At 39.6% G+C, this 26,203-nt stretch overlaps 1 protein-coding gene across 13 annotated transcripts in view; it reads right to left on the bottom strand.

Annotated features, from left to right (window-relative positions):
- WWOX (WW domain containing oxidoreductase) overlaps positions 1 to 26,203 on the bottom strand; it is a 683,982-nt gene that overhangs the window by 567,979 nt on the left and 89,800 nt on the right. Inside the window, exon 1 of one of the 13 annotated variants that reach the window (XM_019535926.1) lies at positions 18,428 to 18,544. The exons of the other annotated variants lie outside the window; for them this stretch is intronic. Coding sequence (XP_019391471.1) covers positions 18,428 to 18,523 — 96 coding nt within the window. The 5' untranslated portion in view covers positions 18,524 to 18,544. Of the gene's footprint in view, positions 1 to 18,427; positions 18,545 to 26,203 lie in introns of those variants that run through there. 13 annotated transcript variants of the gene reach the window in all.

Here is a 26,203-nt window from a genome sequence, read left to right as displayed (position 1 = left end):
TAGGTCTGAAGGGGGGGAAAAATTAGAAAAATAGAACAAAAATAAAAGAAAAGCTGCTGTTACTTAGAGTAGGTACCCCTTAGGTAGTATCCTTAATTAATTATTTATTCATTGCTTCATAGGTGTAACCTTATTGATTCCAGTAAGACTTAATGCTAGACCAATATGAATGAAACCAAGAGTAAGACAGGAAGTCAGGAGATATCACACAAGGCCAGGTCAAAATCTAAGACATGTAAGATACTGACACATTCAATTGAGGAGAAATTGTAATACCGTTAGTCTGCCAAATAACTTAGTATTATAAAGATTTTGAAAGGATGAGGCCATGGGCCTCACCCCAGCCCCATGACATCCAAAAGAGCTCTGACGACAAAAGAAAACCAGAGAGGATATAGCATAGAGTTGGAGTTCAACTTGCCATATAGCCTGCCAAGGGGATTGACAGGCTAAATAGGGAAAGATGCTGTAACCTCACTCCATCCATGTGCTGTTGTGCTAGTCAAGAGATAAGATTAGTCCCTTTGACCTTATCCTGTATTTTTAAACAGGGCTAGAAAAAGCAACTCTAAGGGCATTGTGCCTTGGGACTTGTCCACGGCCATATGAAGGTAATAAAAGTTGTTCCCTGTGACTGTATTTATTGGTCTTGACTCTAAAGCAGGCCTGTCAGACCTTGAGAATATCTGCTTTCCCTATACTTCACAATAAGATCTCCATTTCTTTTAGCCAAACAGAACTGGACAGAATTTCTCTCAGAGCCCATAACTAGCTATGATTTATCTTAATGCTTCATCTGCTAACGTAAAACTACGTTCAGCCTCCAAAAGCCAGATCATACCCAATCCCTGCTAATCTGAACTGTCAAAAAGAAACTTAATTCTTATTCAAGACAATGGAGAGCAAGACTCATCCTGAGGTATTCTTGACTTCTGTGGGTGCGTGCATCACTGCAACAAAGAGGAGGACACCAAGTAATTTACACTCTCCTACACCACAGCAACATCTACTGTTCGGTTCTCAAGTCCAAGATATGTTCATGAAACTGTGAAAAGTCACAAATTGTCACATTTGCAAGAGAAAATGAATACATGTTATGTCCAAATGAATATTATCTAATGATTATACTGGAATAGTTTTCTTTATTGTATAGTATGGAGAGAAGACTATTTTGTAGAAAATAACATGAACATATCAAAGTATAATGTTCTAAAGGTGACAACAAAAACTTAATGACTGCAAAATACTAGTACATACCACCTTCATTTACAAGTAGTAAGGAATGGTGTTCATTTCTATTCCTTCTCTCATGCAACACTGCCTGCAAGCATAACATATTGATGCGTGCTTCTGCTTTTATGTTCTTGCACAAATTCCAGCTATACAAAGACAATCAGTCTTTAAGGGGGAAGCAAAGAATGTTTCCCCTTTCACGTCTGCCAGACTGAACTGTGTAACTGGTTTGTATCTTAGGTCCCTGACAGATGCTACACTGAAGACATGATTAACTGGTTAATCACATCTTAAGTAGTGACTTAGCCACATGTTCATTCAATTAATGACTGATAAAAATCAGGTATAACCTACAAAACTATTACACAAAATGTATGCAATAACTGTGGCTGGTTCCTATCACACTTTTAATTGAATGTGTGGCCATTTCTCCCAGCCTGTGGAATGCACTGGAGACTCCCATATACCCCAGATACTGGACGCATCCATCAGCTGATCAGAGCTCCCAACCACAAAAGCACATCTGAGCCACAGGCTGTCCAACCAGGGGAGTGCTACTTGCCGTTGCAGGAGAAGGGTGGGATTAGGCCCCACCTGCATTGCCAATATAGTGCAACTGGATCTGATGCAAGGTCCCACAATTGCACCTCCTGCCATGCAGGTGTAGCATAGCAGGAAACTCTATTGTTGGGAACCCACAATCAGATCCCACCAGGCCTTTACTTTAACATTTGTCAGGAGACCCTCAGCAATAGGCAAATGACCAAAAATAAAATCACATCAAGCTTATTTTGTTATTAAAAATGTAACTTGCTTTGTTATATTATCCAAACAGGCTTGAACATAAGTGTGTTTATAATCCCCATCCCCACTTTAACATTTTAAAATATCATGAAATATAACAAAACCAAAATTTCAAAAAACAAAACCAAAATTTCAGTAATCTAGATAGCCATTTGTTAGTGGCACAAAACCAATGACTTGTTCTCTGCTACCTAATGGGATGGTGCTGTCACAGTACCTACTGTAAACAGCTATCTTGGAATAGCTATCCATTTCAGATCCCTGTGTCAATGTAAGCTAAGTAAATATTTGGTGTGTCCAAGCCCCGAGTTTTCTACTCAGACCTTCTAAACTCTGATCACCAGCAAATAAGTCATGACATACAACACATTATGGACCCTTGGCCTTTTTGTCTTTAAATATACCTACGAGGTTCAGCAAGCTGATGCTTCACTCAGCACAATTCTATTGTCTTGCGGAACAGACAGATGCCTATTACTATGACTACACCTATGAGTAAAGGAGGAGAGAGAGACAGAACAAACAGCAAGTTTTCTTTATGTAACTACCAAAATAGCAATGGGGAAGGGGCAAAGGTATTAGCCTGCTCCTGCCCTGTCACTGACAATCCATGTGACCTTAAGCAAGTCACTTAATCTTCCTCTTTGCGACCCAGAAAGGAAGCGTGCTTGTTCTGATTTCTATCACAGTCCTTATAATCTGCATTATAAGGATTATAAATCCTTATAATTAGGGCTGTCAATCACCATTAAGATGTGCAATTAATGCGTTAATTGATCCTCCCATTAATTTTTTTAACGCGTTAATCACAAACATGGTTTTGGAGCCCACGCCTGGGCTCTGCCCCACTGCTGTTACCTAGACAAGGGAGAAGAGATTGATGTCATATATCTTAACTTTAAAAAAGGCTTCAATCTGGTATTTCATGATCACCTCTAAGCAAAATTGGCCAACTGCGGCCTTGGCTTCACAATGGTCCGCTGGCTGGGGAATTGGCTTCATGGTCAGACCCAGAGGGTGGTGGTTGATGGAAGTCAATCGTCATGGTGCCCTGTGACTAGTAGGGTCCCCTCAAGTCTCTGTCTTTGGGCCTATACTATTCAACATCTTCATTAGCGATGTGGACACTGGTATCAGAAGCAGACCAGCTAAGTTCGCCAATGACACCAAACTTTGGGGTAAAGCATCCACACCTGAGGACAGGACGGTGATCCAGGCTGACCCGGACAGGCTCAGGAAATGGGCGGATGAGAACCTGATGGTGTTTAACACTGAAAAATACAAGGTTCTCCACTTTGGGAAGAAAAATCTGCAGCACACTTATAAACTCAGCAGTGGTACGCTAGCTAGCACTACAGACAAAAGAGACTTGAGGGTCATGACTGACCACAAGATGAACATGAGCCTTCAATGTGATGTGGATGCTAGTAAAGCGAGCAAATGCTGGCTTATATCCACAGATGCTTCTCAAGCAAATTCCAGGACATCATTCTCCTGTTGGACTCAGCCTTGGTAAGGCCGCAGCTGGAGTACTGCGTCCAGTTTTGGGCTCCACAATTCAAAAAGGGTATGGAGAAGCTTGAGAGAGTCCAGAGGAGAGCCACGCGCATGATCAGACGTCAGCATAACAGCCCTTATGATGAGACTGAGAGCTATGGGACTCTTTGACCTGGAAAAGCGCAGGCTCACGGGCAATCCGGTGGCCGCCTATAAGTTTATAAGGGGTGCTCACCAGGATCTGAGAGAATGTCTGTTCACCAGAGCGCCCCAATGGATAACAAGGTTGAACAGTCACAAACTCCTCCATGACTGTTTCAGGCTGGACATAAGGAAGAACTTCTTTACTGTCTGAGCCCCCAAGGTCTGGAATAGCCTGCCGCCGGAGGTGGTTCAAGCACCTACACTGAACACCTTCAGGAGAAATGTGGATGTTTATCTTGCTGCGATCCCGTGACCCCAGCTGACTTCTTGCCTGAGGCAAGGGGCTGGGCTTGAAGATCTTACAAGGTCCCTTCCAGCCCTAATGTCTATGAAATCTATGATCGGGGCAGTGATATGCCTGTGCCGTGCCCCTCACTCCCAAGCCACAGCCCCACTGCTCAACACTGATGCTGACCCTCACTCCTGATGCACAGTACTCCACATCCTGCCCGGTCATGCAGGGTTCCCCTCTTCCTGGGCTCCAGACCCCTCTGCGGGGACCCTGCCTCCCTGGGCTCCAAACCGCACACACACACCCACAGCCCCCAACACCTTCAAAAATTCCCCACACACACACACCTGACACCCACTCTCCAACCATAGTTTTGAGTTTTCAGCTGTGCAATTAAAATTGCAATTAATTGTGACTAATCTTTTTTTTATTGTGCATCTAACCACAATCAATTTTTTAAATAGTTTGACAGCCCTACTTTTCGTAATGTAAATCTTTATAATCTGTTATAATCTAACACTACTGACAGTACTATTACATTGGTTTGATGGACACAGAATGAAAGGAACAAACCTTTCAATAGACTTTTTGGAGCTATTGCTTTCAAACCATCAAAGAGGCTGTTCCCCTGTCATGATTTAAATAAGAACAATAATTCAGGGTTATAAGCCATAATAAGACTCCATCTGATTTGTTTGGTCACAACAAGCTTACTCTTGATATAGGTAACCTACGCTATCCATAGAAGCAGAGCAAAATGTGCATGAATGCTTATAGCTTTACAACATCAAAAGCAACCCAACACTGATACCATGTCAACAGAATACCTACTGTGCGAAAGATTTTGAAGTATTCTACTCCTTCCAGGACAGAAAGCCTGAAAATACATAAGCTTCCTTTCTAGAGGCTAAACGAGATGCAGGATGCCACTAATAAAGATAATTAAGTTTCAGACATTCATTCCACAGTCGTTGAAGGCTCTCGCCACCCCAAGGAATTATAAGAGAAGCTAACGGCAGCCCATTTGCTAGTACAAAATAAAGGTGTGTCCACATCTTGCACACACTCTGGAACAGACTTAGGTAGACTATAACTGTCGCCAAAGGCTCTTCTAGCTGCGGCAGATTTCTGATCCTGATGACTACTGAGGAGTAGCAGTTATTAGCTGATGACATGGCTGAACATGTGAACTGCAAGCAGTCTAACCATTTGTGGCTTCAACAGTTCAGCATTTTGAACTATGCAAATTCTGATCCACTGCACATCAGGGAACCTTAATTCATTGAGCGGAGATCTGTTATAACTCAGATCACTGGAGAACATGTATTACCAAAGATAATTCAAGGCTTATTAATAGGGAACACTGTTAATATATCTAGCGAATTTCTTTTGGGGAGTGCTGCTCTTTTTTTTTTTTTTTAAATAAAAATCAGTACTAATGCATTGTACCTCAACCTTCTTGGGGAGTTTTATACTCATTTTAAAGTTGGAGAAACTTTCGCACGTATTAGCCAACTTTGTTAAGGTTATACAAGAAGTAAGTACCCCATTAGCAATAAACCTGGGTCCACAATGGACAGAAATCTAGTTTCCATTCATCTGTCCTCTCAACTAAACTTGTTCCTTTAGTAAACAAGCTTTTTTTAAAAAAGGATGCAATACTTTCCAGAAATCCAGAAATAGACTTTGATTGCAGGAGAAAAAAAAAACCGGTGAGAGTAATTTAAAGAGGTGGAAGAAAGAAACTGAAAGTTTGATCCCTTAAAATATGAACTGAGCTGCTGCCACCAGATGCTGAAAGTAAATTATAGAATTAAAAGAAAAATGAACACCCTGTCGAAATCTGGCTTTAAAAAGGAACCAGACAATACTACTGCAAGGGGGAAAATAGCACCCTGCATTGTTAGAGGTTAAACCTCACGAAAGAACAGAGTACAATCAAGCCTGTGGCAGTCAGAAACATATAAGCACTTCTGAGCCTTACTAGTATTCTCTATACACTTGGTTAGAGATAGAGGAAATCCTCAGGGCAGGAAATATTGTAGGAAAAAACAAACCAGCAGTGATGGCAGTGAGAATAAACAGACACAGCCAAATAATGTTTTGTCTTCCCATCTAGAAAACACCCAAATTAGCAGATTCAAACAGGTGCTTGCTTTCTTATTTCCCCAAAGGTTGTAGAGTCTTCTGGGTAAAACAGTAAGAAAATATGGCAGTAGAGATGATAAGGTAATTAACAAAGCTACCTACTGATATAATTCAAGCATTAGCAAAGAAATATCTATGGCAACAAAGCACTTGCACTTGTACACTGGACTGTACAGACAACTAGGGTGTGCCAGAAGCACAACACAGAAGATTTAATAGATAAATCGCCTGGTACCCTAGAGCAGAGATGGCCCCCCTGCAGCAAAAGTGCCACAAGTGGCACCACAAGCAAGGACAGGAGAAGCAACACAGTGGAAGACGGGACAGGGAGCAAAGAGCAGATCAGGCAGCAAGACACAGCAGGGAGCAGAAGGCTGAGCAGCAGACCAGAAAGAGAGTGATCACCTGGGACCCTGATTTCCTCTCTTTAAAAATTGCAAATTCTCTTTTTTTAAAAAAATCATTAACTCTCTAATTACCACCCCCCCAAGCAGCATTTTTCCACTATATATACAGGTATCAGTTGAACACAATGTTTTATTGATACACTACAATTTTAAATAATTTGGAAGCCTACCCATGCCTCAATCATTATAATAAAATAAATTCTATATACCTACATATTTTGGCCTTGATTTTGTTTTTTTATCGTGGAATATCAGTGCACCCCATGCCCCCTTCACTTACCAGGAAGCAAATCCAGCTCCGGCTGATCCCCACTACCCCCCCCCTCCCCAGCTGTTTTGTGGCACTGAGCAACCCTGATATGCCAGAGCCACAGCCCCCTCCTCCTCTGCCAGCGCTCCTCACACCCAACCCATAGTCTCCTGCCCCCACAAGTCATGCTGGTGCCTCTCACTCCCAACCCACAGCCCCCCATTCCTGCCAGTGCCCCATACTCCTGACCCACAGACCGGTGCCCCTCATTCCCAAGCAACAGCTCCCCCAGCCCTTCTGATACCCCTCACTCCCAACCTGCAGCCCCCTGCCCACCCCCAGCCGCCCCCAACCCACCTGGGCTGGAGCACAGCGGCTCTGACTCACATGGTCAGCGGTGGAGCGAATCTGGCCCTGGTGTGGAGGAGGAGGAAGGGAGGGAGACCTGCGGCACCCCCCTTCCTGGGCTGGGGCTCTTGCACTGTGCCAGGCAGCCTGGCCATGGTCCCCCCTGGGCAGAGTCTCTTGGCCACCCTGCCCCTGTGAGCATGAGCACTGGTCCCAGTGCCACTGGTCCAGCCATGCAGCTCCCCATACCTCCCAAAGGGCACCCCCCCGGTGTCACTGCCCTACCCTAGCCCCAGCACCCACCATCTTCCCCTAGTGCTGGCAGGCACTGCCCCCGCCCTTACACACTCCTGCTGCACACCCAGACTCCACCCAATTAGTATTCTAAAATGTGGGTAAAGTCCATTTTGCAGACTGAAAAATTAAGAGTAGAGAAGCAATGTGGTTTGCTTGGGGTCATATAACAAATCAATGACAGATACAGGAAGAGAACACAACAAATTTAGCAAGTTAAAGGCACTTCACAGGAAGAGAAAAAAAATCATACATGGAAAGAAAAACCCAACTAACAAAAATTACATATTAACCAATTCATTGTTAGACAGTCAGGGACTCGTTTTCATCATTTAGCTGCACAGGAATTGGGGCATACCTGTATTTTTATTTGGTGCACACATTTCTGGAGGTGGATGTATTAGTTTCCTATTTCAGCATTTGAACAACTGGTTAATTGGGCAATTAAACTGAGACAAGCTACACGTGCAAAGTACCTATTCACGCCATAAAAGGGTCCAACCAGCTATAAAATTCAACTTAAAAAATGTGTACTAACTTTATAACTGGTTGCTATCAAGCTTTAATTCATATGCACAGCAGGGTCTTTCCTGGAGTTGGGAGCCCCATCAGCTGACCAGGCTTCTAGCCACAGGGGTGCACCATATGTAGCCAGAGCTGGGAGTCCTGCAGTTGAGAGGACTCCCAGACCCAGCTGCATGTCCTCTGTTTGCCAGTGCAGGGGGAGCCCAGGAGGGCAATAAGGTATAACAGATCTTGTGTGGCATGGCAGGAAGTGCAACTGCATGGATTGCACATTAAATCCTATCACGCCTTTACCTGCACAGGTAGAGGGGGCCTAGGTTCCTCAACCCAGCAACATAGGCAAAATTATAAAATGCATCAAAGTTCTCCCCCTGGCTGACGTAAGTTGTCGTTCTGAAACAGCTAAACAATTCCTATTCAAGAATTTAGAGGTGGATAAAGTATTCCCATTTTACAGGCAGGGACAGCAAGATATAAATATTAAGGGGCGAGATCTTAAAAGGTGCTGAGTTCTTAACGACATTAAAATAGGAAAGTAAAGGACCTCATTACATCACAGGAAGATCTAAGAGGTCTGCCCAAGGTCCCAAAGTTTGCCGGCAAAAGATTCCTGGCTCTCAGTTCAGTGCTTACCAAAGGAGATGAGGCTGTTTACTTTAGTGGGAATACATATAAGACACAGAGGAAGGAAAACAGCAAGTTCACTGTTCAGACAGATTTCATTGAGCTAATAAGAAATAAATCAATGTGAAGGTTTTTAGCTCCTTTCTCAATAAAGCTCTTAAAGATCAAGAACTTTCTAATAAGAAACATTAACTGCTGACCACATAATTTCAACATTTCTTCTTAAATGGAATAGAAGATAGACTCTAACCTTATTTACAAAGGTGTAAAAACAGAATGAATGCACTTTCTCTGGATTCACATTGGTATAAAGAAGTCCATTTCTTTGTTAGTCAATAAAACTGTCCCTTGAAAACTAAAACCAAAAAGTTATAGTTAAAAAGAGCTACTTTCTTATGACAATAAGGCAACAAATTTCAAGGAAAGATAATCTGGAAGAAAAAAAAAAAGAAATATCATGCTTTGAAGGCAATGAGATTAAACTGTAATGTTCTACTCAGCATGAGTAAAGACATTGGAAACTGGCTCTTACCCCAATTTTGCTATTGGACTTGTAATCTTGAAACTACTCACTCTCTCTTGAATTTTCTTCTTATCCCCTATCGTCAAGAATGTAAGTATGCTGACCTGCATCTACTGATCAGAATCCATCCTCAACTTGACTATTCCTGTTTAGAAGACCTGAAATAAATCTTATTTCTCTCTCTCGACCACGGGAATTCACTCTTCCATGGTTTTTCTTGAAAATGTGGGGTGTGGGTAAGCTTCAGATTTTTGGCAAAATTTGTTTTATCATCTCATTTCAGGAAATGAGATCATATAATCTTTTACAAACTTGCCAGGTTCTCCCAGAATTCAATATTGCCTTTTAGGCATCACACCATGTTGAGTCGGTACAGAGTTGTATGAAAAGAAGTTTCAGGGGGAATAACAGTCTTCCCTAAAGCACAAAGGGTTTTTTTAGTTGGTGTTTTTTTTTTGTTTTGTTTTTTAAGAGGCCCACAAAATGGTCGCTATATTTTCCCTTGCAAGAGCATAATGTGTGTCCTCCCTCTTTAGAAGACCACCGAATGCAGCAAGGGAAAGAAATATGGGGACACAACCCAGTTTTCTTTCTACTACTTTCTAGGAAGCAAGAGGTGCTATCCAAGAGGTAAAATCTACACAAATCCAACAGCCACAATACGAGAGCCATGATTTGAATCCTCCTTCTGGTCCATGGCTGGCCATAATTTGGCCCCTAGCACTTACTTCCCTATGCCAGGGGTGGGAAAAATACAGCCTGTGGGCCAGATCTGGTGCACCAGGCACTTTCACCTGGCCTGCCCCCAACATATCCTATTATGCCCCACTCCCACCCTCATGGCCAGAAGGGCTGGCCCTGCCAGCACAAGGTGGGGCTGCTGCTGCAGGCTTCCCCGACATCCCACTCCCTCCAGCAACAGGTAGGGAAGTGGGGGAAAGGGGCAGGGCTGCAGCACAGAGCTCAGGTGGGCAGGGTGCGGGTGTGAAGGGGCATGGGGACCCCTCCCACACTCCCCCCACGGTGTGCAGCCCTGGGAGGCAGCAGCAGGGGTGGGGGGAAGAAGGAGACACACTGTGCACGGCACTGGTGCCTGGCTCCTGGCTGCAGAAGCACAACCCCTGCTGGGCCTTTTGTTTCTCTGGCACTCCCTGTGCTCGCGAGGCACAAGACAGAAGCCCCAGGCACTGGAGTGGGCTAGGGTTGGGCAAGCAGCCAGCTTCAGTGCCCGCGGATACCCTCCTGTGCCCCGCAAGTGTGGGAAGTACCAGGGAAACGAAACGAATGGTCACGGGGCAGTGCAGGGGGGGGGGGTTCCTGCACCCCTCCTATCCTCCCTCACACCCCATAAACCACACACACAGATGCATCCTCCCCCCGTTGCCTGCATGAGAGGACTGTGTGTTCCAGAGCCATACACCCATACCCCACCAATGCCACACAACCCCCCAACATACCCTAGGCCCTCCACACAGAGCCACACTCCTTCACAAATTCCCTCCACACCCTGCTACTTCACCCAGCCACCCACCCACACAATATCAAAGACTAAGAATTTATTTGTGGGTTATTATGCAATCATCTTTATATACAGTACATAAACACAAATCATGACAAAAAAATTTTTTGTAATAAAAGTAAAATATATTCTAGTAGGTGTTTGACTTCTAGTGTATGATTTGTTTTTTTCTGGATCTAAGATAGCAATCCCTCGCCTTCCAAAAAGAGTATTTCCAGGGGGTAAGGGGAGCGATTTCTGGTGGCAAAGGTCAAGGGTTACACAGGCAGGATTTCTGGTCCCAAGATGGCAGCCATGGGGTGGGGAACCTTTCAAGGGCCAAAGCTACCCATACGGCCCTTGGCAGCTCACTTAACCTCATTAAGTGGCCCTCCCCACATAATAATTGCCCGCCCCTGCCCTATGCTGTCACTATGCTTAAAAATAAGTATTTTTTGTGGATGTTTCCAACTGATTGGCCTATCCTAAAATGACAACCTACAGAAACTGCAATGCTTTTTTGGCCTCCCAGACAAACTGTATTTATCAGCTTTTCTTTTTGTCTCCGAAATCCCAACTAGAACTATCAAATATTCCCCAAAGATTGTATTCTAAACAGAGATACCTGTAAAATACATTCACTACCTTATGGTATATCTACCACTGAAGGAAGTTGTGAGAAAGTTGTAGATTACATAATATTCCATGTTATGTGGAGATTAAAAAACAGAAGCATAATTAACTCTTTGCACAAAGTAGAGTAAGGGTGGCAATCTACTCCAACTAATTCCACTGCATTTGATGGTTTTTTCAGCCACATAACCAAGCTGTACTTGTTTTGAAACGCAGCTTTGCAAAGTAGAGCATCTACTTTCCATTCTATCCATAAGCTTATTTCAAAAACGTGAATAACTCTGTAGTCTATCGTTTCCGTGCCTCGTCTGATTGCTTTGCCAATGTGGCGCACAGTTCACAGAGTTTTAGTTATCTGTTATACTTTGAATACTTGAAAAATAAAAAAACCCCAAGGGGGGTTCCAAAGTCAGCATACAAATCTAAACCAGTTCCTATGTATGAGTCATTCATAGGAATATTTGTATTCATAGGAATGGTTGTATATAACCTTAGAAGCCCTACTGATCTTTTGATAAGCGGGCAACATGAAAGCATTATCATTAAATAGTAACAACACTTTACAATTTCTCTCCTGACATAAAAATGTGCATTTAAGCTTCCCATTGAGATGGCTTGTGCACTTTATATATGGATGGAGCTGGACTGTTCTCAGTGGTGACAGATGACAGAAGAAGGACCAATGGTCTCAAGTCGCAGCCAGGAAAGTTTAGTTGAGATATTAGGAAGAATTTTCTCACTAGGAGGGTAGAAAACACTTGAACAGGTTACCCAGAGAGGTGGTGGAATCTCCATCCTTGGAGATTTTCAAGACCTAGCTAGACAAAGCTTTGGCTGGGATGATCTAGTTGGGGATGGTCCTGCTTTGAGCAGGGGGCTAGAATAATGACCTCCCTTCCAACCCTCATTTTCTATGATTCTATCCCTTTCAAAGCTTTCCCCAAGGGGTAGGATTAGCTGCTACTGCATCATAAAACTTGTAAGAGCCCTTTAAAATACCTTCTATTACCCTAGAATCAGTCATGAGTGCTTCAAAGCCTTCTTAGCCAAAGATGCATTGTGGGAATTACAGATATATTGCGTGTACTGTAGTACAATTATGAAAGAACATGAAATTGCCCAAAGATCTCAAAGAAAAAGTCAGACATATAATAGGTTATTCAGGATGGAGGACAACAAAGTTGCTGATCCCTCACAAGATCAAAGGCTATACTGAAAGCCTCCTCCAGTTTACATGACTGTAAATCAAAGGCACAAGCCATTAGGGCTGTGCAAAGCTTCGGTTGCTCATTCAATTCGGCAGAGATATGGCCCAATTTGACAGCTGAATGTCTGAATCCGAATCAAATCAGGAGACCCTTTAATCTCTCTGAATCAAACCAGAATCCTCTGAATCTATTCAGAGAGATTCGGAAATTCGATGTTTCGGACACAGACACAGCTTTCTATGTTTTTTCTACATATCTCAAGGTATCAGGCGCAGCTCGTGGCTGACCCAGAAGTGGACCAGAAGCATTTCCAGTCCACTTACAGGTCCACCACGGAGCACGCAGGGTACCCTCCCCCTGCTCCCCAGCTCAGTGACTGGTGTTTCCTGGGCCTGGGAGGCACCTGGGGTCCCCCCATGGCTGATTGCAGAGTACTTCTGGTCCCTTTCAGGGTCCACCGTAGAGCACACAGGGGGTCCCCCTGCACTCCTGTGGGATGCTGCATCCACCCCACCACCTCAACGTTCACAAGCCATATCTAGTACCTCGAAGTATATAGAAAAAACATTTAAAGCTGTGTCTATGGCTGAATCACTGATTCTCTGAATCAGCATTGAATCTTCAGATTCAGATTTGGCCGAATCAAATCAGGACAGTGGCCGAATTGAATCACTGTCCCCCAAATCGGGCCAAATACAAATTGAATACAGCCCACTTTGCACACCCCTACAAGCCATGCACCAAGAAAATCTAGATAGGAGTTAATGATTCTATGATTTGGGATGAAAGATCATTGATAACCTGTAGCAGATTAGGTGAACTAAATCAATCTTTCCATTGGATGTAAGCGCCGCTGGATCTAAGAAAACATTATATTTAGTGGCCCTGATCCCAACATGACCTATTATCCTGGAAGCCATCTTGAAAGAGGGAAAAACTTTGCTAAGTAACACCTCACCCACACCAAGATATATCCTCGCTTTGACAAGGAATTCCTTCTCCATTCTTGAACACAAAACATAAATCCATAGCTGGGATGAAAGTCATCCAAACAGAATTTCAAGTTTAATGAAGAGGAAAAAGGGGAGGGAGGACAGGGAGGAGAGAGGCAATGGTCAAACCGTAATCTATCCCACCAGTAAACTTTTTGTTGAATTTGATAATGTTTTGAAAGGGTCTACCAAGAGGCTATAGGCTGTATGAATTATACCCAAAGCTCCTAAATTCATTCAACTGCATAAATTCCTAAACTGAATCATAGTAAAGTAATATACTCTTATTGTATTTTCAAATGTGTGCTATAATGCAACACACTAACACAAGAGTAGTCCATTTATTTCATTTAGATTCATTAAAAATAAAATCACCTCATAAGTCTATGAATGTTAATTTTTGAGTTGCAACATTCATATTTCCCATGTGTAGAAAAGGCATCATTTCCATACTTGGGTGTATTCAAGGCTTTGAACTTGATATATATATAATATTAGAGAAGGAAAATAAAAATATAATGAAAGATCCTCTATTTCAGGTATTAGAAAACAATATGTTTTCCTCATTAAAGCCTCAGATATAAATGCTATAAACCATGAAATTACCTTTGAGCCCTTACTGAAATAACCAGTTCACAAATAAATGATCCATGCAGAAAGGAAAGAGAAGATTAAAATAATAAGACAAAGTTACATTTTCATATCAGGAGTCTAAAAATCTCAGAAAATAATTATTGTTATAGGACTTATCGAACACAATGGAGATTCTATTTAAACATGTAACACTGAACAATTGTATTTAACAAAATTATTGAAAATTACCATTGGGCATATTTTTCAGTATTATGAAGAATTAACCCTAACAACAAATTAGAACTGCAATGTAAGATCTCTGCTCATATCAGAGACCAATTAACATCCATACTTCTGGTTCCTTTTCAGAATCAGACCCCAAACAAATATTTTTATCAATCTGAAGTACAGACATGACTCATTACAAGTGTCCAATTGTCTTATAGTCTCCTAAGAGGTTATACTCACAATGAGGTAAAGAAATACTATTTTCCTCTTCTACAGTTAGAGAACCAAGGCAAACATTTTCAAAAGTACCTAAGTGATTTAGTACTCTAGGATCCTTTTTAAAATTGATTCTGGCACTGCAACTCCCACCCTTAGATTCTTAAACGTCTGCAGCTATTGACAGTAGACAGTAGACTTAAGTTGTCCAAGTCACTCAAATGCTTTTGACAATTCTACTTGTGTTGACCAGCTGAAGCCAGACAAGAAGCCTGTGCAGAGCGGCTGTGACCAAAACCCCTAAATATATGACTGGTGCCCTAACCACCTTTGACCTGCCATGTATGTTCAACAGATAGCATGACTTGAAGCAGGGAAGTATGAAACAAAGATGCCATAATAAAGAGGCATTTTGTTGCAGAGGAAGAACTTAGCTAACAGGAAAGTACATTTGCCTTTCCTACCCAAAGAGTTCTTCTTCCAGTTTAGATTTCAATTAAAACTACTCATTATCTACACATCCAAAATGAAAAATTAAAAGCTACCTCAAAAAAAGGAGCCTGGCATCAAGCTATGAACGGATATCTTGGCTCTGTCAAACCAAGGGTAAGTTGGATGAGTACCAGAGTTGCAGAACCTTCAGAGAATACCCTATTGTTACCTACCATGATGGGACAATTGAGAACAAGGCCTTTTATTTATTTTTTAACTGAGCTCTTAGATAGCATCTTTCATCAGTAGATAGTGGAGCACTTTAGCAAGGACATCAGCATCATCAGATCCATCTTACAGACAGGGAAACTAAGGAATAGAAAGTTGAAGTGACTTGCCCAAGTTAGCAGACCAGAAAGGAAGTGTAACTAGGTCTTCTGTAAATAAAAGCATACATATACATAATAAGAGAATAAGAGATGGTTTTGCCCTGAAGATTTTACAACCTTAATAGAAAAGACAAACAAGGGGTGGGGGAAGAGAAGACTCATGGTGAAAACTGCAGAGAGCATTCTTATTATTTTGTCAGTATCTAGAATCTGTTTCCTTTATGCATCTTTTTCCCATGAAGGGCACATAACTGGGGAAGAGTTTATGCTGTACACTCATGCTTCCAGGGGTAGTTCCTCTGCTCAGTTCTAGGGCCACAGGATATGGTGGGGAAATGTGTCCCGTTCCGGGTCTTTGGTGGAGTCATCTCTGGTGCTTTAAAAAAAAAAAAAAAAAAAAAGAGCCAAAGGAAATTATGCACTCAACTTCCTTTGAAAGTCAATGGGATTTGGGCACGTAGTTTCTATTAGTACTCCTCAAAGAATTCCCTTCCTAGTTTCTTTCATGGTTATATGCCAGCCTACCATTTTTTCAACTACAGGGCAGTATTGGCCTTTATAACATATCTGGTAGCCTTGGCACCAAAATGATAAGCTTATGATTTTTATTATTTAATTCATATAGCTTTGATAAAAAGCCAAACCAGTATTCCCAGAAGCTTGTAAAATATACTAGGCTGAAAGTCTGGATGCCAAGTTTCAGCTTGGAGTGAAGTTTTATGAGCACAGTTAAAATCACTGAAGGGAGGACAGAGTTCTATATAACAGGAGATCCTATGTAATGGAAATACTGACAAACCTTTAAGCAGAATGGGACTACCACTTTAACATATTTGTTCCCTAAAAATCTGTACAAACTGAACTGCTGAAACCCAGCTACAAGCTAGGTCAAGTCATAAGGGCCAAAATACAACTTAATACATATTAGCAGCCTACAGTGGGCAAATGTGCAAGTACATTAAGGTTTTAATATAATTATAATTGTTGAACATGTTCAACCAATTAACTGCAGATATTCTGTTTATCTGAAATCCTGCCAAAATTGTGAACTGCAGTCAAAACAACATGATACTGTGGTCCTTCAGCAAAGGATACACACTTAATCAAAGGAGAGACCAGATGCAAAGAGCCAAAGCAAATATCTTATCTTATATTTTATAAATTACCAAATGCCATATTTAAAAAAATTCATTGGTATCCATATCAACTTCCCATATATTTATTTGATAAAGTTGCATTAAAAAGTTCATGTCGCCCATTAAACAACAATAGTTCCAGAATAACCCTCTGCATGTGTTTCTTTTTAGTACAGCTCTTGGTGGTCAGGATTCCATTAATGTAATGTAAGCATAATGTAAATAGCTAGAAAATGTCAGTTAGAGCTGCTGTGCATATAACTTGTAGAATGAAATAAAATATGGGTTTGTTCCCTGTGTTTATTATCTCCTAGCTGCAGTACTACAATATAGTTAAAGTGAATATACGCATATCATAGAAGAAAAGAGAGAAAATAATTTACCTTTAAGAAAGACTTATTTAAAAACCTTGCTGTACAGTTCCTATTTAGATTATTTGCACTGCTGCAAAAGCACTTTTTTCCAACAGCACCCCCTAAATAATTAAGCTGTTCCTTTTACCATACTTCCTATATTACAAAAGTCATTTTCTCACAAAGAATCAATAACTCATTCCTGACGTCAGTCATTTTTCTCCATTTAACTGAATGGACTGAAGTCCAACACTGCAAGTTACATTACCTTTGAATTATGCGTGTGATTTAAAATTCAAAGTACTACACTAAGGAGCTTTTTAGACTGACCACTCTACAGTCTCTTCATATAGACAGTCCCTTGCAGACTTCCCTGACAGATTTACAGCACAACAGTAACTTTGCAACAGTTAAAACTGTGAACATTAACAGGAAAGCTTTGTCACAGAACAAAGCCAATAACCGTCCCTTTGTAAAGAAAATAAAAAGGTAAACCATCGTGCATCATTTACAAGGGAGGGTCCCTTTAGATGAGCCAATAAAATGCCTTCTATAATATTAGAAATTGAATCCAATAATTTTCAAGTGAACTTCTCCCACAAACAAGTCAACTAATAAATCAGTTCAATAATTATAAAAAAAAACTAACCTTGTATTTTAGTTCTTTTAAAAGGTAAGTGACAATAGAGAGAAAATTGGCTTTTAATATATCTTTTCCCTCCACATTTTAGATGATCATGTTACAGAATATCTGAACATAAACTTGCAGTTTAATAACAGGGGAATAAAAGTAATGGCACATTTTAGTTCAAGTTATGGAATAAAAAGTGCTTTGATTAGAAATAAAACAGTGACAATCTATACAGACAAGAATAAAAAAAAGATAAGACATGGAAAAAAGAAATCTAATAAGAATATTCAGATACTTTGCTCAAATTGTAATAAATGTGATAAAGGGAAACAAAAAAGAATATTAGAGCTTGTCTTCAAACACTGTAAGCTTCAGAAGCTCATATCAATTTAATTAACTACCCTATCTCAAAAGAATAAAACAATCCAGGCAGTCTTACTAAGTTAAGAGTATGGGTTTTGGGCATGATGCTTTGTCATCTGTTAGCTGTCTATTAAATTTACAGTATATGTCTTAACATTCGTATCCTCCAAAATTAACATCCCATTACTGTCTCAAGTATGTTTCATTATTTAAAGTTTGGATTCCACGTTCCTGTAAAACTACTTTACAGTTAGCTTCTTACCTATGAAGCTTAACAACAACATCTAAATGCAACTGGACGCTGCCTACTGTCACACTGTGTCCAGAACTGCCAAGGGTGAAAGCTTTCCTTAGACTAATCCACATAATTGATATCTTTTAGGTCCCTTTGCTTTTTCTCTTGCATTGTTAGTTTTGAGTTCCCTCTCCCTCCCATAAATTTAACAAGATTGACAACGTCTCTGTGTCATGACCCATGATCCAGGGAAAATGTACATCCATACTAATCAGAAAGCATTTAGTGAATTTTCATGTTAGCATACCTCTAAAATCAATTACTGCTTTCTCATTTGATTGAGAGAGAGATATATAAATAAACAGTTCCACAAAAAAAAAGTATCTTTTTTAATTTAGAAATGCTCATTCATTCAACCTTAGCATCCCACCAGACTGAACCTCAGCATTACCTGAAGCATCAGAAGAAACCAAACTGGCAAAGTTGTTTTGCTAGTGTTAGGTAATGCTTTATCTTCAGCACTCTGGAAGCTCAGCAAGACTTCCATTCAAAGCTGCTCTCCACTCCATTTCGGCTCAGCACCCTGAATCTGTACTTCACCAGCTGCTGATGTTCCTTGTATTAAACTGAGAATTTGTGAGAAAAGCAAAACTTCCTGCTGTGTGTTAGCTTTGCATGAGAACACTCAACATCAAGTAGTGATATTCTAAGGATGCATATTTTTGTACACATTGTGTCGTCCCCCACCCCAAGAAAAAACATTAAAAATGTCCGTCGATTAAGCACTCATTTCAGCTGTCCCCATAAGAAGGAAAATGAATTATGCAGTTTCTCTCTCAAACTGGTTTAAGGTAACAGCCTAATGAATTAACCAGGTAGTACATATCCTGATAGTTTCTCAAAAAGCCATTCAGCTTTGATCTTTTACAAGGAAATAAGCAGCTAAATGATACTAACAAGTAAAATATACAGGTTTAACTTAGTTATCAAGTTATTTTCTTTTGGGGGAAAAGAAAATATGCTTCTTCCACAAGGCATGAGCTGATTGCTATCTTAAAGCACAACCAACTTCTGAAAAAACTAACACTGAAAGAAATTTTTACCATTTTGGGCTGAATTATAAACAAAGGTACAGTGTCTGTTCTTTCTGAGTACAACAGAGCTGTAATTCTTTTTGCATGTAAAGTTTCACGAGATCAAAATATTGTTTAGCTTTAAATCAAAGGATCCCTTATTTTAGTTAAGTCTAACAATACTAGAAAGTAAAATTCCTCATCTGGGGCTGTAATATTTGCTGAAAAAAATCTACTTCAAAACATTAATCAAATTTTTCGCCTACTGGGCAGCCATATGGTAAAGCAGCATGTGAATCTCACAAACTTGCTGATCTTCTGTAACTGGGTGCTATTAATTACGCTTGCTGCATCCATCTCTTGGATTTTCGCTTTGTGAAAAAAGTATTTATTGCAACAGCTTTTACAAAACAAGGGAATGAAAATCACAATTGATTAATGAGCTGAATGGAAATATTTCCGTTAGCAGGTTTTTAAAATGAATAAGGATTAATACCATGGATAGAAATGAACCCAAGTTGTGTTCCCCACACACGTTTTTTGGACAAAAAAAGCTACAACATGCATTATTCACTGAATAGGCTTTAGGTGACAAACAATGTGGTTTAAGCGCATTGAATAATAAAAAGGCTGACTGTCCTACACACTTTAACATAAAACAGAGATGGTTGTTTTATGATTTAGAAACAAATTTTATATATGCTCTTCAATTAATTGTAAGGCTCTTTCCAATACCAATAATAGCAAGATGATTGAGAATGTCTTCTCTGTGTTGTCTTCAACTCTTAATGGCACATTAGCTCGTGCGCTCTCTGAGATATATTTCATATAATATAGCAGATATTATATGAGATCCATCATCTCATAGGATGTTTCGGACCCAACCAAGGTAATTTAGAGTGTAACCCTTGATTCAACGCTAGGCACTACTGAGCCAAACACCAGGGCATCCCTCTCCCATTAAGTATGGAAAGGAACCGTGGATTGGCTCAGTAGGCAATGGACTCAAAGCCCAAAGGGCTAGGCCAGAATTTAAAGTAACTCGTTAGCCTCCTGTTTTGGCCCGGTAAAAATAGGGTGAGCTAGGCTAAGGGAACACCAACGCTGGATAAGGCAGGGAGATCTGTATGCTATTCATCACATTCCCACCCTTTAAAGTTAAAGAATCAAAGGGAGAGCAAAGGGGAGAAAATAACACGAATGATATGGGGAAGAACACAAAAAATGATTGCTTCCAGCAAACATTTAAGTGAAAGGCAAGACTATGTTGGAAGTTCGGCTAATAGAAAAAATAAAGTTTTAGGCCCTTATCCGTAGGAATAGGAGCTGATGGAGTCACTAGCTATTAAAAGAGCCTCAGTCGACTACAGTTACTGTTGTCTTCATCCTCATCTAAGACAATGAATCCCCTTGTGATGTGCTGCTGAATAACTTCAAATGGTATCTGTTTAATAAATTAGGTGACTATAATATTTCATCAGTTATCCAACGGATATAAATTTTTTTGTTCTGGGCAAATGAAATATTAGTCAACATTTTCAGAATCTCATACAGATCTCCATGCCTTCTCTAAAATCATTACGTCTTTTAGCTTACAGTTCAGTGGAATTTTAAACAAATTGTAAAATAATGTAATTGTAAAATGTATATAATGACTCATCTAAAAATATCCATCTCTAAACTAAGATTAAAATGAAGAGTGAAAAGCATTTTTGGTTTGAGTATTTTGGGTTTAATATTAAAGTAGCAAAATAACAGGTTTGAATGGATTATGAAGAGATAAGCTTTAATAATCAAACTTAAAATAAATATTATTGCAAACCTATTTGTTGTTACAGGGTGGAAACCAGGACATAGCACTACTTCTTAGTTTTAAAATCACAACTTTTGGTTTAGGGTTTTTTTTTTTCATTTTAATTTTACACCTAAACCTATACTTTCAAAAAAAGATGGAAAAATATTTTAAATTTCTGGTGAGACAAGTTAGTTAAGCTGTAAAGCATTCTTTTCCAAAGAAAGGGGCTTTTCAAGCCTGGCATGAAACCTTTTTTAAGAAGTTTTAATTAGTGACCCAAATGTATGCTGTAACTTTTCATCACCTCTTGGGTGATCTCTAAACCTCTCCTGCATACATTGACTGTCTGCTTAAAAGTTTAAAGAGCTAACAAAATGTTTTAACGAGATACAAATCTCAGAGATCATTAATCAATATGTTCAATGTTATTTGTGATAATTCATCATGACATGATATTAATGGGTTACTGTACCCTTCAGAGGTGAGATTAATGCAAATGAGCAGCCACAATTAACTTTACTGCTCCCAACTCACAGGAATGGACAGATGATTATAAATGACAACTATATGTCAATTACAATATCCAATAAAGTGAAGCTTAGAGGGCAATCTATCTACTTTTATAGTTCTTGCTTGACGTAGCTGAATTTAGCTCAACCCACTGTTGTCACAGGGTAACCACTGTTTTGAAGGAGGGGGTAAAATTTTTAATTTCAGATTTGTTAAGAACTGTTTCAAAATGTGTGCCTAAATGTACTGTCTGAAGAATGAAAACTGCAGGAAACCAAGAACAGATGCTGCATTCTTCATGAGCTAAAGAAAATTGTGTCTGTTTTCAAATTGCAACAGCAAGGCCATGAAGAAAATAACCTGCCCTGCTGTGTAATATATTTATTCAATTAAAAAAATACACATTAACGCGGCATCTTCAAAGACCTTATATTCGGTAAACTGTTTAATCACTTATCACACTGGAGCTCCACAGAGGTTACAAATGGAGGGTAACACACGTGTGTCCACATATGCACCTTTGAATTCACAAATACCTACATGATCATTTTTTAAGGCACAAGTGTCCTTGCAGTGGAGAAATAGGCCATACCCTGGCTCAAGTGAAGTTAGCGGTGAAAGTTTCATCAGCTCCAACGGGCAAATAGAATTTGCATGTTCATAATCCTAAATGTATGGCAGGTTCCCACTCCCTAGAACATACGTTCCATGTCAATTCATTATACTAAAACTTCAAAAAAGGAAAAAAACTGACACTTCAGCAATGGTACACTTTGTTGTACACCAACCTGTGCAAGCCTGGGAGCACTAGAGCCCTAGGGCTTTCTGTTTGTTGGTTGGGAGAGAAGGTGGCCCCTAGCTACAGGAGTTTCATCTTTACAAGGAAAAGCTGCCACTTTGCTGTTTTTATTCAGCCTGTGGCAGCAAACATCATCCGAGTGGAGGCCATGCATACTGGCCTCTTAGACAAAAAGGAAATGCGACGATGGTAATCACTGAAATCAAGCTAAAATGGTACCAAGTCCAAGTCCTGTGAGCAGGAAAAGATTCTTTAAAAAAATGCAACAGTATGTTTCTTATCAAGCCTTTCTGTTCTTTACAGCTCTTCCACTGCAGAGTAACCCACCATAATGGGTGCGGACACAGACGTGTGTCACTAACTAGAAGTCTTCATGTAGTGCTAAGGAATGGCCCGGGCACAGAAAGCAAAGGCAGTGTTACACTTTGCATTTAGCTCAAGTGGTAAACTACAAGAAGACAAACTTAGCTGTTCAGTATATATGAAATCTATGGTATAGACTATATATACTGGTATACTGTGATTGTAGAACAAACTAAAAAACAGTGGAACAGATTTTGGATAATTCAACAGTACTTAGGAGGTAAATGGAATGCTTTATTTCCTGTGATAGGGGGGAGAGGCGGGACCACATTAAACACCCTTAATTTACTTTCAAGGAAAGTAACTACAGAAGGGAATAGAGGAAAGAGGGTCATTCCAATGACTCAGTATAAAATTTATTTTTTTTATTATATGTAGAAGAGTTGACTTACGATTTTCTGCAGTGTAACGTTTCCCTTCATACATACTTACTTGACCAAGACATAGAAGGCAAAAAACTAAGTGCTTTTTGCATACGTACACAACAAGAAAAAAAAAACTCAAAAGGTCTTAACATGCAGAATACACAATGTTGCCACCTCTCATGGTTTTTGGTGTTGTTCTTAAAGTCCATGCTTCAGGAATGTGAAAAACGTAGCTCTTTACCTATATTTATATATATATAAAAAAAAAAAAGAGCTATGTTTTTCACATTCCCGAAGTATAGACTTTCAGAACAATGCCAAAACTCATGAGAGTTGGCAATACTGAATACAGGTAGACTCCTGGGCATAAATGGCCACTGAATTCAAGGGATGCACCCATTTTACATCATACTTGTGGATAGGGGCTTTACTTTGTGGACCAATCGCAAGAAAGAGTGTTTCTCCACATTATTCTTCATGCCTTATTCAGTAAACTACCAGACTACCTATAAACAAGGAATCTGACTACAAAAATAAAGTTGTAAATACCTTGCTTAATCAGGCTGTCATAGCTGAATAGATCTTTTCAAAGCAATATTTTCCACAATTTTATTCATTTTGTATAGTTACACACCAAACCACGTGGGTGGGTTTTTCCTTTCTGTTTTGTTTTGTTTTGTTTTAAATCTGGACAGCATTGCTGCTTTTGTTTCAAATTGCAAAATTTTTTCAGGATTGAGAAAGTAGAAGTTCTCTCTAAAATATTCTTCATATCTTTCTGATGTTATTTTGTGGATTTTGCATACGCCATTTTCTTTCAGAAGAAAAAAAGTTTTCCACCAGGACTTTTAGAAGAACCCTAAAAATACATCATGCCACGATAGTAACCTAACATAATAATAAAGTCAGGATCCCATTCAGATAAGAGTGGTACGTCCTGCACATCACCTACAACCACTAATTTTCTACAGAAGAAAAGTATATCAGGTAATATTCAGAACATCCAAAATTCAACTGAATGAGTAACTAATGAATATGAACAAACACCAAATCAGCATATTAACGCGTGCGTGCGCGCACACACACACGGGGTGGCATTTTTGTTTTCTTTCTGGATTTTTTCCCCCCCTCTAATTAATCAACAAATTCAAGTTGGTTAAATAAAACCTTCTTCCAACGCCTCCTATTTAATTGCAGTTTGGCACCAACAAATATATATCAAAATTATAGTATTTCCCTTGACAGGAAGCTCCTTGCTTCCACACACAGTTATGGCTCTCTGCAGAGTAACCCAGAACTGCTGACAACCTTGAACACTGCTACAACAATATTACTATACTTGGCAGAGAAGTACCCTTGCGGCAAGAGAAAAGCTGTAATTTTGACTGTCACTTCACATTACACTGGATATTATTTCACTGTATACACATGCACACACTCACAAACTCTTAATAGAGTACAGTTTTCTCACTACCCAGCTCTTCTGTTACAAATGGCAATATAATACTCTTGAACCACCAATGGGATCCCTGTTAAAAATGAGCAATTTACATCACTGAAATATTTTGTTAAAGCCTCTCTACCACTGACTATTTTTTTCAAAAAAAACTTAACCGTCCCTTATTGCTGTGCAATATGCAATACAAGTATTCTTTCTGATCCACAATGTATTGTTATTTTTAAAGAAAAAACATATTTATAAAAGAAAACAAATTTATAAAAGAAAATGCTAACCCAGATAATGTCCAATTCTGTTGTATTTTGAGATTTATGGTCCTAAGTATTTGACTAATTTCCGATACTGGTAAATATCCAGAACTTCTTTCACACTTTGTCTTGGTATAAGTGAATGACCTAATATAAATAGCTGTCCAATTTTTTGTACAGCAACAGCCTCAATACAGAGACAGTATTATTCATGTCATTAAGGTCACAGGCATGTAGCTAAATTGTAAAGTAGCAATATTCCCTGGCCTCTTCCACTACGAAATGGCAGAGGCAAATAACTGAAGAGCTCTCATTTTATACAGGCTAACATATACAGTTAAAAATCCTTCTAATGTGTGGAACTGCTTGCCTTGCAAGATGGATTTCACTGAGTGTCTGTTAAAAAAAAAAAAAAAAAAAAGCACTTGGCCTCCTAGAAAACAGGTGAAATTTCAAGATTATAGAATAGGAAGGATCTTAGGCCAAAATTCCCCTCTTCGTTTTGTACTGTACATCACTACTGCTTATTCTGCACGTGTTCAATACAAAGGACTCCCCACTGATATTGGTTGAAATTCTGCATACAGAAAGAGAGAAAAATTCTTCACTGGAGAATTCCACTTTAACAGGAGACGGTTGCCCTTAATCAGTGTGAAGCCTGGCCGCAATGAGCCATCACACACAAAATTAGCTTGCCTAGACCCAACTTGCACATTTTGAGTTAAAGATCTTGATACTGCTTCACAGTATTGTAAATGGCAGTAACAACAGCACGTTTTATTAATTGTATAGAATCTCTAGTAGTATTAAGCATGTCAGATTTCAGTAGACATTACCCCACACAGCATAAATGATAAAAGCAAGGTGCAGTTTTTCTACCTGTGTGTACATGTTTTCCCCCTACCCTTCCCTTACTGCTAGTGTTTCAAATGCATTTAGATCAAAGCCATCTTACTTGCATTGTTTAGACAAGAAAGCATCACTGAACCTCTCTGCCCTCCTCCAATAAAATGTATCAAAAATTTCAGTGCCGTCTGCTGACCGCACCAAATTTAACAAGATTCACAAATGAACCCAGAGTAAGTTTCCCACTGTGACACATTAATAATAAGTTCCTTATCCCATCTATCCCAAGCCATGAATATGTAATGTTATAAAATGAGTCCTTTTCACACAACAGAACCTCAGATGTGAATAAATAAAAACTATCCATCACAAGCCTGTGAAAAATTAATGAGAGTTCTGAGACACAAGAAAAAATTGGTTACTGAGAATATGAGGGTCCAGTATGTAAAAACCTGTGGTAACTCACCTACTGTAAATCTGATCTTAAAAAAGTTTATAGAATCTGTTAAAAAAAATGTGTACTGAACCAAAAAATCCCAACTTCAATAATATGCTTACCATATCAAAGTAGAAGGGGCAGATAGCTTTAATGGTACGGCACTTTATTTTTAAACAACCCGTATAACATAGCTGATTCAGAAGCGGAATCAAATATTCCCCATAGCAGTATATTTTCTTTGCTGGATACAGCAGATTTATAATCCTAGATTTTCAGAAACAGTAGAATTTTTTTTTTTCATTTTTGCTTCCTGAACGAGTAAAAATTCCT

This window comes from Crocodylus porosus, unplaced genomic scaffold (genome assembly GCF_001723895.1).
Source record: "Crocodylus porosus isolate Cpor-Errol unplaced genomic scaffold, CroPor_comp1, whole genome shotgun sequence".
Taxonomy (NCBI): Eukaryota; Metazoa; Chordata; order Crocodylia; family Crocodylidae; genus Crocodylus; species Crocodylus porosus.
Note: the sequence above shows the minus strand (reverse complement) of the source record. Positions and strands in the feature narration are given on the sequence as shown.